The sequence below is a fragment of the Hipposideros armiger genome, unplaced genomic scaffold (genome assembly GCF_001890085.2).
Source record: "Hipposideros armiger isolate ML-2016 unplaced genomic scaffold, ASM189008v1 scaffold_819, whole genome shotgun sequence".
Classification (NCBI taxonomy): domain Eukaryota; kingdom Metazoa; phylum Chordata; class Mammalia; order Chiroptera; family Hipposideridae; genus Hipposideros; species Hipposideros armiger.
The window spans coordinates 433,271-449,695 of NW_017732169.1; the positions used below are offsets into that span (position 1 = coordinate 433,271).

A 16,425-nucleotide genomic window follows, 5' to 3' on the forward strand; every position below is an offset into this window, starting at 1 on the left:
GACAGCAACTTGTCTGTTCCCCTTCCCCCAATTCCCCATCACTGTTCCCATCCCCCCAATTACCCAATAAAAAATCTTTAAAAAAAATAAAAATAAAAATAAATATGTGTCTCCTTTTAAGTTACTGAACAGAAAGAAGCATGACTTATAAAGGCTGTAAATACTGTTAAATATTCTCAACACAGATTACAAGGCACCAACATATGATTAAGGAAACGAATTCATCTTTGTTGTAGATTAACAGAGGACGTTTTCTTTTCCAAGCGCCAGATGATACAGGATCAAAAACCAATCTGCTGTACTTCATTATTCTTTAAAAGGAAGCTACAATAGCTCTCAGTTCTCTCCATACAGAGCTGTTTCCTCCTCTATGTTCCCTTAGGACTTCATGATAGCACATAGTATGCATTATTATTTTTTTAATTTTGCAATTTCACCCCTTTCTTCCAAACTAGACTGTCCGCTCCTTGAGAGAAAGGTCACACTCATCTTTATAGCTTCAGTGACCCGTCTGGCATGTTGTTGGGGCTTAATTAATATTAATTTGAATACATCAACGAGGCAAAACATAGGGCTGTAACAACAGGCAATATTTACCACTAACGCCGGGCCCTGCGCTAAAACACTTTACTTGCATCATCCCTTTTAAATCTTGTAACAACCTTTGAAGGTGTGAGGCAACTGTCTTAGAGAGGGTACGATTAGTTGACCAGCAGCGAGAATTAGGATTAAACCCGTGGAAGCAAGTGCTCGTGTATTCCGGGATAATGGACTGGTTATGAGCCAGCCTGCCAAGGTTCCCACCCAACTCTACCACGTGCTCTCTGTGTGACCTTGTTTGAATAACTTCACCTTTCTTTATTAATATCAGTAGTAGTTGTACTCCTTGACCTTCCGACCGGAGCCAAATATCCTGCACGCTTTCCAAACGGAGTCACCTTCCCGTTCAGTCTCTTACGGTTTGAATCTCGGGACTGAAAGATCCTGTGGCCCTGTTAACCCTGATGCCCTTCGGGGCCGAGGTTAGCTTTTATTCTAAGAACTGCTGGTTGTGGTAACGGATACACCCTTCCGCTCTCCTCGGCGTGTTCCTGACGGAAAAGTCTCGTTACAGCACCCACGCCCGCCGCGCCGCGCCCGGAACTCACCTGCGCGGGGATCGGGTTTCTGGTCGGCGGGCGCGCGCCTCCTCGCAGGGTCCCGAGGGTGCGCAGGCGCGCGGCGCAGCTCCTCAGCATGGCTCCGAGGGCACACAGAAGCCCAGCCGGGACCGAGGCAACCGCCGGCTCACCCACCTGCCGCTCCTCCTATTAACCCAGGTGAGAGGAGGGCGGAGCTTGACTCGGAGGCCTAGTGCTCCTGAGGGGTGGCCAGGCCGAAAGGGGCGTGAAGTCTCAGCCCTGGCGTCTGCGCGCTGCGAGCGCTGGTGGAGTCGGCGTCCTCCCTCCCGCCTCGGTCCTGGCGCCTGCGCGCTGCGAGTGCGTGAGTGGGCGTCTTCCTGCGGGCCTCGCGACCGCCTTACTCAGCGTTGACTGGGTCCCTCGCGCTGAAGACCTAAGTAAGACGCTGGGGCGGGTGGGAGCGCGCACAGTGAATTGCTGGAGGCAAGTGTTTTCTTGTAGGCCATGGACAAGTCCCTGGGATCGCGTTCGTATTGACTTAGAGTTTTTTGTTTGCAAAGGGTGTTTATACGCTTAACATGCTCCTGTCTCTCCCCATCCCACCCACACACACCCTTAACAATTCCCGCAGAGCTAAAAGTCCTGAAGTCAGGCTTTTTCAAACAGAAATAGAAATCGTAGGAACATTGGAAGGATGTGTTGTCTCTGGCTCTGGAGACGGACCAGAGTTCAAACTCGCTCTTCACCACCTAACACCTTGTACAGGCTTTTCAACTGCACCTGGCCTGTTTCCTCATCTGTTCGTTGTGAGTACTAAAAAGAATGGATGTAGCGTTTTACTCTTGCCAGGACCTTCTTTTTCATTAGGAGTCACAAAGGTAGAAGTTACCTACAGTTACCTTGTGCTATTTCCCTTACAAAGAACGTGCCCCCAGGCGCTGGCTTGTACAGGCTCATGGGAGCAGACGGTTAAAATTTCAAGAATTTGGTTAGCCAATTCTTAAACACTGTCATTGCTAAAATTTTAATGACGTAAACTTACAGTTAAATTATATTAAAAATGAAGGTATGAGGTCCTAAAACTGTAAATTCCCGAATTATTTTACTATTATCTGTGCTCTTAGGGTTATTTAACCTCTATCATATTTGTGTGGTGGGACTACTAGGCACATAATCTTCCAACATTCACATTCAGTCATATCAGTGGTAGCTTGAAATTGACTAGATGGAAGTATTCACTCAGATACTGTAAATGAGGGCCTTCCTCTTTTTTATTAAACATTTACCAATATACCACGGTCCAAGACCACCCTGAGGTGAAGTTTTAAGACTCTAGAATTAGAACAATGGGTTACTAGAATTGCTTATTCCTGGGACCTCATTACACAATATTTTCCCACCAACAGCTCTGTAACCAATCACATAGTGAAGGTGGGACCGGAGGGTCCTTTTTAAAGGAGAGATCTATCTACCAGAGATAAATAAACTTGGCTTTGGGCTTGGATCTCAGCTCAGAGAGCTCCAGTTGACCTGTTTTGTGAGCAATAATTATCTATGAAATTAGTTTCCAGTCATTGCAGCACTATTTATTGAAAGATTCTCCTTTCTCAATTCAATTACCTGCATCTGGATCAAAAATTGGTTATTCACATATCTATGGGTCTATTTCTGGACTCTGATCTGGTTCTTTCTTGATACTTTCTTGATAGTGTCTTGCTTCATGTAGCTTTATAAATGTCTTGAATTTATTTTCAACTTTGTTCTTTTTCAAAGTTGTTTCAGCTCTTCCAGATATTTTGCATTTCCATATGAATTTTAGAATCAGCTTAACAATGTTGAAACCTGTAGTTGTTCTAGCTCATTGTTGGACCCAGAGTTCTATATCAAGGTCAAGTCTGGCCTGATAAGTCACAGAAAAAAGAGAGAGCAAGTTGCCTTGATGACCTGCCGGGGGCGTCAGAGGCCCATTGAACCTTGTCCTCCTTGGTCTTTAGCACACTTCAGAAAGCGGCGGAAGGGCACTGTGACAGGTGTCACCGTGGGGCAGGAATAAAACATAGTGAAACTTACAGATGGGAAGAGGAGCTGTCTCACTTTCTTCGTGGCTGTTTTCCTACCAGATTACTCTTAAAAAATTTTTTTTTGTTTTTTTGTTTTAGTGTTGTCTTTAAACTTTCTTCCTAATCCTGTCCACCATAATTGCGTTTTACTTTCTACATTAACTTAGCTTCTTTGTTCCTTATAAGTCACTCTCCTCCCTACTCTTTTTTCCCCTCCCTTTAGATTATTTCTCTTATTTTTACAAACTTCAAATTTGTTTTAAAATGAACTTATTTAAAATTGTCTCTATACATGTAAAATAACAGGAACATAGTAGCACTGATATTATAAAATAAGTAATGACTACCAAGAGAGGAGAGTGCTAGTAAGTACTCACTGTTTTTTTGCGGGAGTGGGTGTGGGAGTAGGGGTGGGGGGGCACTGAATTAAAATGAGGTGGAATTGAAAGTCATAGCAATACTTACACCTTAGTCTGGAAAAAAAGAGAAAGTTTAACAGATGTTTTGAATTGAGATAAATTGATATTGTGATTTCCTTGACTGTTTCAGAGAAGCTTCTTAGTGCTCTAATGTCACATAACTGTAACCTGCAATCTAAAAATATTGGGTTGTCGGAAAAGTCATGACGCATTTTTGCAACGAAAAACAGAGAAAAAAATATGTCATGACTTTTCCGACAACCCAATATTTGTGAACTCAGGCAACCTCACACATACATAAAAGGTAATACGCATTAAATTACATTGAGACTCGTGAACTCAAAGACTTAAAGCTGAAGGAGACCTCAGACAGCATCTCGTCACCCCCTTTCTCTTCCCGAGTGACTGAGAATCTCCTTGGGACCAAGCTCAATGTCCCGTTCTTTTGACTCCATAAAGCCCAGCTCAGAGCCTGGTCAGTATCAGGTGTTCTGAAAATATTTGTTATCTGAATGAGAAAAGGTGAGGCCCAGCGAGATGATTGATTCTATAACTTCATACAAGTCTGTTGTGGAGCTGCACCTGGGCCCGGGGTCCCTGACCCGTGCTCACTGGTCTAGCTTGTCTGTGTTGAGACACAGAAGCACCAACGCCACGCCACCCTCTTCATCTCCCCATCGGAATTTAAACTGAGCTGCAGGCAGTGTGTGTGTGTGTGTGTGTATGTTCTGAATTCTGTGTTCTGAATTCATTTACTGATATCTCATATTTTCAGGTATATTGGTTCTCTATTGCTGCTGTAACAAATCACAAATTTAGCAGTTTAAACAACAGAAATGTATTGTTATCTTACAGACCCGTAGACGAGAAGTCCAACCCGGGTCCCACTGGAATCTAGGTGTCAGCGGGGCTCTTTTCCTTTCTGGAGGTTCCAGGGGATAATCCGTCTCTGCCCTTTCCAGCTTCTAGAGGTCACCCACATTCCTTGGTTCACGGCCCCTTTCTTCCACCTTCAAAGCCAGCAATGCCAAATCTCTCTCTACCGTTCCTTCATAATCACGTCTTCCTCTGACTCTCACTCTTCTGCCTCCCTCTTTCACTTTTAAGGACTCGTATGACTACACCGGGCACACCTGGATAATTCCTAGCTTAAGGTCAGCTGATTAGCAACCTTAATTCCCCTTTGCCATGTTATCTAACGTAGTTATAGGTTCTGGGATTTAGGACGTGAACACCTTTGGGGGATGCATTATCATTATTCTGTCTATCACATCATTTACCAACAGAATTGACATATTTACCATCTGTTTGACTAGTTAAAGAATTTATTCTTTGCATGTTCTGGCAGTTAATGAATTCCGTTTTAATTGTGGGCTCTGTGAATATGGTCCTTCCATCACTTATGGTCCAAATCCGCTTTTATAACAAATACTTTGTAATGCTTCCTTTGCTCTCCTGAAACAAAATTCATAGATAATATAACATCTACATGCATACCTTAAAAAACCAACCTAATGCCCAAACAGTCATGTAAAGGAGAAATAAAAGAGAAGTAGTTTATAACGAAACACTATCAATTCCAATATGTCATTGTTCAGGCATAACTACCTTAGAAGACACTACGGTGGAATAAATCTTGCAAGTACACATAGAATCACTGTGATTGCGATAGCTATAGGTACTGGCTGATACATGTGACTCAAACTTGTTGTTAGTCATCTAATTTTACAGAACAATTCTTGGGAAGGTTCCGAACAGCATCAAGCTTGGCTTCGCTTGATTTACATGCGAGTTGCATTCCTGGAAAATTCAGTCACATGCAAGCTGTGCAAAACATGCCCTGCATTTATATGTAAAAATGGAACTAGGCTCCAGGTTCCATAATCATTAACAAAGGTTTTACCCGCATGAAGATGGGGAGGACTGGGGCAGTTCACCATTGCAGTGACCCCTGGAGTGCAGAACACCTAGTATCTAATCCTAACCCTAACCCTAACTGTGCCTGCCAATCACTGCGACAGCCAAAACAAAACAAAAACCACACTTATAAATTTCCCAGACACTTTTTAGAGGTGATGTCATCCTTGCTAAAAATCACTGGTTGATGGGGTCAGCATTTTTGAGTTGACATTTGTTGAGTACTAATTATGTGCCACCCACTGTTCTAAATAGTTTAACTCAACAACTCTCACAACAACCCTACAATGTAGGACCCATTATTATCCCCAGTTTATAAATGCGGAAATTGAAGCTTATCAAGGTTAGGCAACTCACTGAAGAAAACATAGCTAGTGAGGAAGGAAATTGGAATTTAAAACCAAGGCATCTAGTGCCAGAGCCCGTGTGCAACTCACTGCATCCCACTGCCTTATGTTAGAAGCTGGTCACTCTTGCATTGGTTCCCTCAAAATACACATTAAAATTTATCAGTGTCCTAAGCTAATCTGACTAAGCCTGCTGCTGTGGAAATTGATCAAGATCATCTGACTCCCTTTCTAGCTGCCCTGCCTTTTCTTATTCACACACACCCTATCACCACCACCATCACCATACACACATTCTTTCCCTCTGGCTCACTGGAAGAAATGATATAGCTGCTGCAGATCTGTGAACAATGGTATGGAGGACTGGTGAAATGAGTCAGGGGCCATTCATTGGGAAGATCAGGCTGTGTGTGTGCTGTATTTTTACCACTGATGTTGTAACTTGGTTACAGTTGCTTGGTAACTAAATGCCGTTCTAAGTAATCTTCAAAAATTGAAACCGGCTATGGCTAAAGTCCATACAGATTTCTCACCCCCTGAACAGTCTCTAGGTCTCACTACTATCATGGGAAAACAAAAATCCAATAGTCCTCCATGCTTTACCTTTCGCCTCCCCCCTTATGCTTGGCATCACTCATAACACTTTTTGCCAAATCTTGCAAGTTCAGACGTTTGAATCTGTGGCATGGAATTGCTTCCTGGTGGCTTATTAAATCACTGTTTTTAGATTTTTTTTTTTTTTTGCAGAACTCACTGCTGTTCTTTACTAAAGAAGAATTCAGTAAATTTTGTATTTTGACAGGTTGACAGCTGACTGCAGTGAATTTGAATATATTAGTACCTCGAGTCTGAACGGTGTGCTCAATGGACTCCCAGGACATTAGGGAGTCCTGCCCCTTAGCTGGAGTGTATGGCTGCCCCAGGACAAACCCCAACCATGTACTTGTTCTGTGACTTTGGGTAAGGTACTCAAACTCATCCAGACTCAGTTTTCTCCTCCGTCGATGGAGACAGGTGTTAGTCCCCAGCTCATTCTGTTGTGTGTGTGGGGTGTGAAATGAGACGATGGGAATATAACAAGCAGGCCAGTGGGCGCCGAAGGCAGATCATAACACGGACACGAACTTAGTGTCATGAGCGATCCAAGGTCACACCTTTAAAGGTCAGAAGCAAATGTGCAGGGGTGTCATCAGCCACCAGAGGCAGTGACTTAGTGGCCTGTACATATGTGGTCATTTACACAATCCTTTAAACATGTTTAGTTAGTAAATCAGTAATTTGCCAACTTTCAAAATCAGATTTCCTATAACAACTTCAATTTCTGGCTGCTTTTGAAAATATGGGAATGGCTGAAAGTCCCCTGCCCTCTTTCCTACATGGCAGCAATGGACTGGAACTGAGCTGGGCACACTGTCCCCACAGGCACACTCTCTTGTGATCTGCCAGCTCCAAGGCATTTGAGTTAGTGGCTGCTGCCCACTGGGCAGAACAGCATACCCAGTGCCTGCACCTAGTGACAGCACAGTGACGTGTGTCCCGCCCTTCCCATGTGGAGGGGCTGGGACGCAAGAGCCCAGTAAGACAAAGCTACTCAAAGGCACGTCACCCACGAACTGTGCCTGCCCTGGCGTGTCAGTAATCTTATCAGTTTTAACAGCTTTGAGCCCACTCTTCAGAAACATTTCAAGCTAGTGGACAAGAATATATTTACACACCTGTCCTACTGGAGCATTTAGCTGAAAATTCAAAAGGAAGTTCTTGAATCAGAAAAATGGCTCTGGTCCAATAGCATGTCTATGGCTTTCAGACAAAGTCTAGTTTCGAAACGCTCCAGGGTGCCTCACTGGGGAAGGAGACAGTGAGAATATAGGAAGTGCTCAAAATACTCTGAAAACATAATTGAGGTAAATCCTCTATGGAACTAAACACTCCAGGCATTAAGGAATGAAAGAAGTGGTCGTAACCAAGGGGACATTTGGGGACTCCAGCCCTCATCCGCTTCATAAGTACCTCCCACAGAGACCCCCCCCCAAATAAATATGCAACTAAATAAAGTATTTTTTTGCTGTCACAAATGAAGCTGTAAGAAAAGCACCCATGCCTTCCTCCCCTCCCAGACTTTTACCCCAGACCCCTCCTTTTTGGGAATTCCTGAGGGAGTGTGGGAAGGTTCACGGCAGCCTGCACCCTTCTCTCTGAAGGGTGTTGGAGTGGAAAACGTGGGGACTGGGTCCCATTCCTTAGAGCTGGCCACGCCTGCATTAGTGGATTCAGAGCAAACAAGGTGGCTTTATGGTTTGTGTTTCTGAAATCCATCCAACCTCCTTCTGAACTTGATCCAGATGCTTGGTTGGGACTGTAATGGGAATTATTTTAAAAAAGGGATTGTGCTTCACTGCCGTTTTGGGGCTCTAGCATTCTGGTGAGGCCTCTTTGACTGTAAATACTTTGGAAGTAACTCTCCCAGCCCCACAGCTAGTCAACTTGGCAGAGGTGGGGTATGAGCCCAGGCAGCCCAGAGGCTCGAATTCATGCCATCACATTTAGATGACCTCTCAGAGGCAGACTTAACCCCATGATGAGCAGAGCGCATTCGATTATTGTGGCAAAACAGTGTTGCATGGTGACCCAGTGCGGGCTCAGAGGCACTTGATGGCACCGTTGATGATGCAAATCGGACCGAAGAAAATTGCTTGCCGACAATGACAGAATACTTAAATGACTTCAGTGCCTCAAAAAGTGGTTCAGTTTAATTCTCAGTTAGCTTTTGAATTTAGGTTCATCCATACCTCCGCTCAGAGCTGTGCGTTACTTGAACATGGTCACTGCCTCCCTTTATATCTTGAGTCTCAAAGCACAGCTCTGGACCAGAGCTGATAGCCCTCCTGTCTTCAAGCAATTCAGGCAGCCTGGGGCGTCCTGGCAAATGACATTTCTTCAGGACATAAGGCTGTCGTGCCTGTCCCTCCCTGGTGGCCCTCAGTAGAATAGGGCCTGTGAGTCCTGTTTCCAGTGATGGCAGCGGACTTGTGCTGATGTGTCCCCAGCTGAGCCGCCTTGTGGTGACGGGGAGGATTTGTGAGATGCCTGGGCACAGTGGGCACAATCTGTGGCTGGAAAGAGGCTGAAGCTGCCAGGTGTGAGGAGGAACCTGGCTGGACTGGCACCAACCCAGAACATTCTGCACGCACCTGAGTGGAGCATAACCATCCCCGCAGCCCCGTCTTTCCTACTCCGCTCCTCAGTGTTTGCTTCTTTAGCGGTTCACTCAAATTAGAAACCCATCCTGTTTCATCTTTTTTTTTTTTTTTAAGATTTTTATTGGGGAATTGGGGAAGGGGAACAACCAAGCTGTTGTCCTTCAGTCTTAGTTGTGGAGGGCGCAGCTAGCTCAGCTCCAAGTCCAGTCGCCCTCCGGCCGCCTGTCAGCAGCTCAGGGCTGCTCAGCTCAAGGTGCCGTGTTCAGTCTTAGTTGCGGGTGGACGTAGCCCACCATCCCATGTGAGAGTCAAACCGGCAATCTTGTTGTTAGGAGCACTTCCTCTCACCAGCTGAGCCATCTTGCCACCTGCTGGCAGCTCAGCTTGGGTGTAGCTCACTGGCCCATGTGGGAATCAAACCAGTGACCAGTGGCTCGTGCTCTTAATCAACTGAGCCATTCGGCCGGCCCCTGTTTAGTCTTTAAAACCTTGATATGATTTAACCTTAGTTGGCAAAAACAAACGAACAGAAACCCAAGCAAGCAACCTGTGAGGTGCTTCCTATCCTAGCACCTGAGGGGATCGGATGGAGTGTCAGGAGTGTGGGTGTTTGCAGTCAGACCGCCTGAATGTGAACCCTGGCCTGTTACTTACCAGTTGTGTAGCCTTAAGCTCTGAGTGTCTCAGTTTCTTCCTCTGTAAAATGGGAATATAATAAGTGCTGCTGTGAGGCTTACGGGTGCCTCATAGTCAGACCTCAATAATTATCATTTGTTTCCCATCATCCTCAGGTGGTTCAGTGTTGTCTGTAACCAAGTCACAGCAAAGACATATACCAAATAGTCGTTGTTAACAAAAAGTTAATCGTGTCATTTTGTATCTCGCTGCCTTCTCTTTGCTTCTTGCAGGGCCATGTGGCAGCTTTGCTCCGTGTCAAGTGACCTCTTCCTGTGATTAGTGTTTCAGATTTATAACTAGTCAAACAGATTAAAAAAAAAAAGCAGTAGTACTTACTCTGACCACACCCAAGTGAGGGCAGATGCTGGGCTGTTGCCCTGGTGATGAAGTGTATTTTGTAAAACACTTGGCCTGGGGGACTGGTGATGAGTCACACCCATGGCTGGGTGGGGAGAGGGCAACAGCTTTCAATTAAAACCACCAGCCAGACCAATGGCTGAGCTGGGAGACTCCTGGTTCCCGCAGTAAAGCAGAGGCTCTCAGGTCTGGGTGTGGTTGTACGCTTAGTTCATTTGTTGTGTGGACATGTGCGCCTATTTCCTTCCTCTGGATAGAGGGAGCTGAGATAGATACCCTTTGCTCTTCCACGTACACTGAGAAACTGCAACCTTAGTTCTGACAAAAGTAAAATCTGTTTTCCTGTGAAGTCTTGACACAACTAAACCCAGCAAAAGCCTTGGGTAAGCTGCTGCTTCTCCATCCCGCCTCTTCACACGTATCCATTGTCCTCAAGTAAGGCAGACTGAGACATAATATTCAGCGTTTTCTTTTTAGGGGGAGTTAAGCACACGGGACGACATTTTGCAGTTCAAGTGTTTGAACCGCTGTAGGCATCGTAATTTCAGCGTGGAAATCTGCCCCAGATGTGACCCCTCTGGAATTGACTAGCTGGTTGGAGTCAGGAAATGGGCCGCAAGCAGGCTGAGAAGCGGGCTGCGTGCTGTCTCCTGATGGCTCGCCATGAGCCTCGAGCGGTTACCCGTCACTGACCCCCATGGCGTATCATGTAGACATACCCCAGGAATGACATGCTAATAAAAGGCAACCTCTCCACCTCCTAGTTGGGTCTAAGGAAGCTGATGTGCCCAAGGCACTATGCTAGGCCATAGGCAGGGAGACACTCAAAAACACAGCCCTGGCCTTCTAAGAGTTTCTAATCTAGGAGAGAAAAGATTAAAAAAAGAAAAAGAAAAAACAGGAAAAAAATACCCGGCAATAATCTGATGCACAGGGTAATGTTAAATGACGAGTGCCAGCAACGGGTGATGTGTGCGTGCAGCAGAGCGACATCAGCGTGGGCTGTAGTGAAGGAAGGTGGCATTGGAGATGGGTCTGGAGACATGGCTGGAGGACAGGAAGGGGAAAAGACAAGTACCACAGTGCAGAGGTCAGGTCGCCTCAGCACTTGAACTTGGTCTGTGCAGGGATGTTGGGACAGGCCAAGGAGGGTGGGAAACTGGGGACAAGACAGGCATTGGTGTGGTGTGGGGTGCTGTTAGCACGTAGTGGAAGGGTCAGTAGCACAGAGCCTAGTGATTGGGGCACCAGATAAGACTGGGAGAGCCTCATAGAACCTAAAGGGGGCTAGTTAACAATGTGAGTTATGGCCCTGCCAAGCCAGGAGAAGACGAGGAGAATAGAGTGCAGTCAGCTCAATTCAGGTGATCAAGTGCCAAGAATGGACAGTGTAATTCCGTCATTTGGGAAAGATCTGGTGAATTGACATTGACATTACAGTGACTTGAGAGCTAAACGGAAGGTCTCATGAGTCAGAAAATAAAAAGTAAAAAGTATACTAAACCTACAAAGTCACTTTTAAAATATGCATGGGCACGTCATTAATATCTGAAGGTACTCCTTAAAAGTGATTGTTGAATTTTGCTGGATTAATAACTAGAATACGAAGGTGTATATTAGAAATACTAGGCTTTTAATTGTAATAAACCAGATGTTAACCTTAAAAATCAAAGCAGCTGCAAACAGTGTGTTTCTGTGCACAACTGCCGCTGTGGAGGCAGCAACTCCCCTTGGCATGGCTTCAGTGGCCGACCTCCAGGAGAGGGAGGCCGCAGGAGGCCCAGGCTGCGTGGAGGGTGGCCACGCAGGCCAGAGGTGGTGCAGGCAGCCAGGTGGGGAGCACCAGGTAGAGAGCTGTGGACCTTGGCATTGAGGTTTGGGGAGGGACTGTTTAGTCCCCTGTGGCATGGGGGGGAAAAGGAACCACCGACAGCACGGGCCCAGGGGCAGGAAAAGGAGTCAGACGGCAGAAACTACATGGCAGGAAGTTCTCTCTCACCAGCACGGGGGAAAAAGAGAGCTTCTTTTAGGGAAGAACTTGTGGACACTCAATTAAATATTTTGATTTTACTTTGCATCTGCTAGAACCTATCGTGACCGGGAATATAACTGGTATTGGTCTCTTTGTTATATTGGACGTGAACTATTAATCTGGACCTTTTAGGGGAACTCAGCATGTGTTGAGAGCGGGCTAAAATCCAGATCCTGCTGTAAAGCACCGTAGAATAGGGGAGCTTTTGAAGACTAATTCTGATTTGGGCCCCACCCCAGACCAATTGAATCAGAAACTCTGGGGCTGAGGGCCTGGCATCAGTGTTTCTTTAAAAAGTCCCCCCAGTGATTCTATGCACGTCCAGGGCTGGGGGCCCACCCGTGGGATGGAAGCCAGATCCTGACCTGGAAACCCAGAGACCAGGTGTAGAGTCCCAGCTCTGAAACAGCTCACTTTGTGTTCCGGGGAAGGCATGTTAACCCTCTGGGCATCCGTTTTCCTCACTAAATGAGACTGAACTAGATGACCTAAAGGTTCCCACCGGCTCCAGCATCCTGGGATCCGTAGAGGAGAAGCTGCCTTTATTAGCTCAGAGGCTGACCTTTGTATCTTGAGTCTCAAAGCACAGCTCTGGACCAGAGCTGATAGCCCTCCTGTCTTCAAGCAATTCAGGCAGCCTGGGGCGTCCTGGCAAATGACATNCCCCCGTCACAACCCAACGGCCCCCTCCTCCGGGAGAAATTCCACACAGGACAGGGGGTGCTAGTGGCACTCCAGAGAGACAGGCAGGGGCTCTTAGAGCTGGTCAGAAACACAAAGGAGAAAGCAAACCGCAAGGACAAAAAGCAGGCCCCCTCTTGGCTTCCTGTGCACTGGTTTCTAAAGTGAACTTGAACAGGCAGAGAGCAGTAAACCCTCAGGGGGAGCCTTATGTCTTGTATTAGTTTTCTATTGTTGTCATAACAAATTACCACAAGCTAGAGGCTTAAACAACATCAGTGTGTTATCTTAAGGTTCCATGGGTCAGAGTCTGACATGGTCTTGGCACTAAAGTCCAGGGGCCCACAGCCAGCACCCCTTTCTAGTGGCTCCAGGGGAGGACCTGTTTCTTTGCCCATCTAGGTTGTTGGTAGAATTTAGTTCATCGCTGTTGTAGGACCGTAATGCCCAGTAGCTTGGTGGCTGTCAGCTGAGGGCTGTTCTAGAGACCAGCAGTGGTAGGTTGAGTCCCCCTCACCCTTCCAAGCTCTGCTTGTCCTCCCCTTCCTTCTCTCTAACCCAGCAGGAAAGTTTCTGTGCCCTTAAGGACTACCGGTGCTAAAGACTGGCCCCACCCAGATAATCCAGAATAAGCTCCCTATTTTAAGGTCCTTAACCTTAATCACATCTGCAGAGTGTATGTGCAGAGTCATGTAAGATAACGTATTCATAGAGGGGAAGGAAGGCTTTATTCCGCCTATGCTATGCCTCCAGGTTAACATCTTTTTTAAAGATAAGGAACAGGAGTAGGAGCCAGTGGTACAGAGTAGGTCTTAGGTTTATCTTCAGGGTCACTCCATAGCGATCCTGGAGGGGATGAAAATATTGATGTGACAAAAAAAAAAAAGAAAATATTGATGGAACCAAAAAAATAAATGGTTTCCCAGAGTAAGTAGAGGGGAATCCAGACATTGAGATGTTAGGTCTGGCCTTTCCTTTTAGCTCAGGGATAAGAAAACAGTGAGTCTGATTCTACTAGTGTATATTCTGTGGGATCAGGCATCGATGGCTGAAAACACCCTCCTTGCTTGACCAGAGCTTTTCACCCGCACCTCAGGCAATTCATTGCTTTTCTAATGATCCTTCTGACAGAAAAGGCGGGCCCTGTCAGTCATGCTTAATTTGCTCCCAGTTCATCTTCCTCAGCAGTCAGAACCTTAGGGAATGGAACCTGGGGCACTAACAAAAGTGAATGAAAGAAGGCACTACAGCCTCCAAAAAGATGAAAGCGATTTCTATTTTTCAGGTCCTCCGTATTCTTAGGACCTGAATTCCAGGTGAGGTGGCTCTGAGTTCTTAATACAGGAACGGGGAAGATGCATTCATTCAGTGAGCGTTCATAGGTGCCCACTCTGCCAAGACATGACCTGTCCCAAGATCTGAGGAAGACAGAGGGTGTTGCCCTGATCCAAACCAGTCATGGAGCCAACTCGGTGTTCCTGCGAAAGGGCTGGTCTTGTGGATTTGGAGTTTGTGCACCTCCCACAATTGTTCGGGACCAAGTCTCCCTGGAACTACGTCCCTTTAGTCAATTAATTATTCAAAAGATTGCTTCCACTTTCTAGCAGGAGGAAAAAAAAATACTGTCCTTTGACTTTTTCTTTGTTTTCTTAGGCACGTTTTTTTTTTGTTGTTTTTTTCTGGCACACTCTGTCAGAGAAAGGAAACAGGTTTTGTTTTGAAGAGGACAGACGTGTCGCATTCCACTGCTTTCCACTCTGGTGGCCGATTCTGATAGGCAGAGTCTGGGAAACGTTCTTGGAAAAAATGATTTTTCCTCATCTTCCATTAAAATGTTGTGTGTGGGTTTCCTCTTCATTAATTTCACAACATCGTTGAGCAGTTGTCCTTCAGGGAGGGAAACATTTCAGTCTGGTTACTGCTGTGTGCTGGAGGGGCAGGAACGCAGAGGGACAGGCAGGCCTGGAGCCCAGCCTGCCACTCCTTGGTTAAGTCTTATTTTGTGGTCGCTTCATTTCTCTCAAGTTTTGATTTCTGTAGGGGGGCAAGGGAGATAAAATCCACCGGTATCAGTCAGGGCTCTTAGTTTGTAACGACAGAAATCAACTATGCATTTAATTGCACAATTACACAATAAAGGATTTTACTGAAAGGGTCTTGGATAGCTCGCGGAATCTCAAGAAAGGAAAATGCACAGGAACAAAGGTGTCCAGGCAGCTGCCAGGCCCACGGGAGAAGCATGTTACAAAGCTGGTCTGGTGGAGACAGTGATGCCCTGTAGCTGGACCCTGATGTTAACTGGCACCCCTGCCCTTTCGCTCCCGGGAACTCAGGATTGCTGCCCACCTGCCCTGCCACTGATTCGGTGGATTGTTTGCAGTCTCTGCTTTTTAGCGTCGCTAGCTTCCAATCCAGTATTTGGGGCAAGATGTGCCTGCTTGGAGGACTTAGGTCACCTGCTGCTTCCTAGCAGCAAAGGAGTCTGGGAAAGCAAGTAGGTGGTATGTCAGCTTCAGTAGGCTCTTCCCATCCACCCAAACTCCTAAGCCTGGAAGGTTTCCAAACACAGGAGGAGGACCAGATGCCAGGTAGCATCCCCTCACCCCCTCATAATCTGCAGTCCACCCCTTTGGTGGTCCAACATTGGCCTACCTCCCTTTTCCTATATTTGCACTTGCAAAAGGAAAAATTCCTATGACACAACGTAATGCAGCTGTGATTTGTAATTGAAGTGCTCTCATCCCTTCTCCAAGGGGTGTATAACGCTCCCATCGCTTATTGTGTTCATCACCAAAATCAGGATCTCCAGATGGCGTCCGTTCCTTCTCAGTGTTCTGGAATATACAGTCTGAGTTGTAAAGTTAATCGTCAGCAGCATATCCTACGTAAAAGAGAGAAAGAGAAAAGTAGCTTAAATATGTACTTACATATATGACATAGCAAGAAAGGACAGGTGCTGTATTCCACGTCTTCATCAGGTCACAAGGAAGTGCTATTGACTACCCTCCTTCAATCCCCATCCTTTTATCTTTGCAGATGGATGTTCTTCATACAGTGGTATGACTCCAACCTCCGCTCCTGGCGACCCAAGCTCTTGGCAGTCCTCTCTATCTTCATTCTGGCCACTGGACATGGCAGTACCAGGAGTTACCCCAAGGATCTCCTCTTCCCAGCCTCGGTTAGGCAGCATCCATATTTCCTCTTGATGTTCAGGACCAATGATCTCTCACAACACAGCAGCAAGCACAAAGCCTGTTCCACCAGTGGCATCAGGAGTCTGACCTTGGGCTTGGCCCTGCAGGGCATGCCGAGATCTGCTGTGGTGAAAGGCCTGGAGATGGTCAGTGTCCGTGTGAGTCGAGTGGGAGATGAGCTGGCTTCCCCTCGCACAGGGCCCCCCTCAAGTTGTGGGGTCATCAGGGGACGCTGAAATAGTCTCATGGGACAAGGAGGGGGTGGCAGTTTTGGATGATGAAGACTCAGTGAGAGGTTCCTGAGGGCTCTGGGTTGGCCATATACTACCATATTTCCCAATTCCGGTACTTGGGGTTAAATTCTTTCTGCTCAGGCGTTAAATCTCACACGAAAGATCTTGCAAGGCTGTGGGTTGAAC

General features: G+C 46.4%; 1 protein-coding gene and 1 long non-coding RNA gene across 12 annotated transcripts in view; one reads left to right on the forward strand and one right to left on the reverse strand.

Moving 5' to 3' along the window:
* THEM4 (thioesterase superfamily member 4) overlaps window positions 1-1,262 on the reverse strand; it is a 12,847-nt gene extending 11,585 nt beyond the window's left edge. Inside the window, exon 1 of the mRNA XM_019628954.1 lies at window positions 1,149-1,262. Within this exon, the coding sequence (XP_019484499.1) occupies window positions 1,149-1,238 (90 nt within the window). The 5' untranslated portion in view covers window positions 1,239-1,262. The remainder of the gene's footprint in view (window positions 1-1,148) is intronic.
* The window catches only part of LOC109374395 (uncharacterized), a 34,094-nt gene continuing 18,898 nt past the window's right edge, over window positions 1,230-16,425 (forward strand). For 9 of the 11 annotated variants that reach the window (XR_002122389.1, XR_002122384.1, XR_002122387.1 and 6 more), the window contains exons 1-2: window positions 1,230-1,319; window positions 15,849-16,152. This is a non-coding gene — a long non-coding RNA (uncharacterized LOC109374395). Of the gene's footprint in view, window positions 1,320-1,463; window positions 1,559-15,848; window positions 16,165-16,425 lie in introns of those variants that run through there. The other 2 variants (XR_002122386.1, XR_002122380.1) reach the window with 2 other exon arrangements.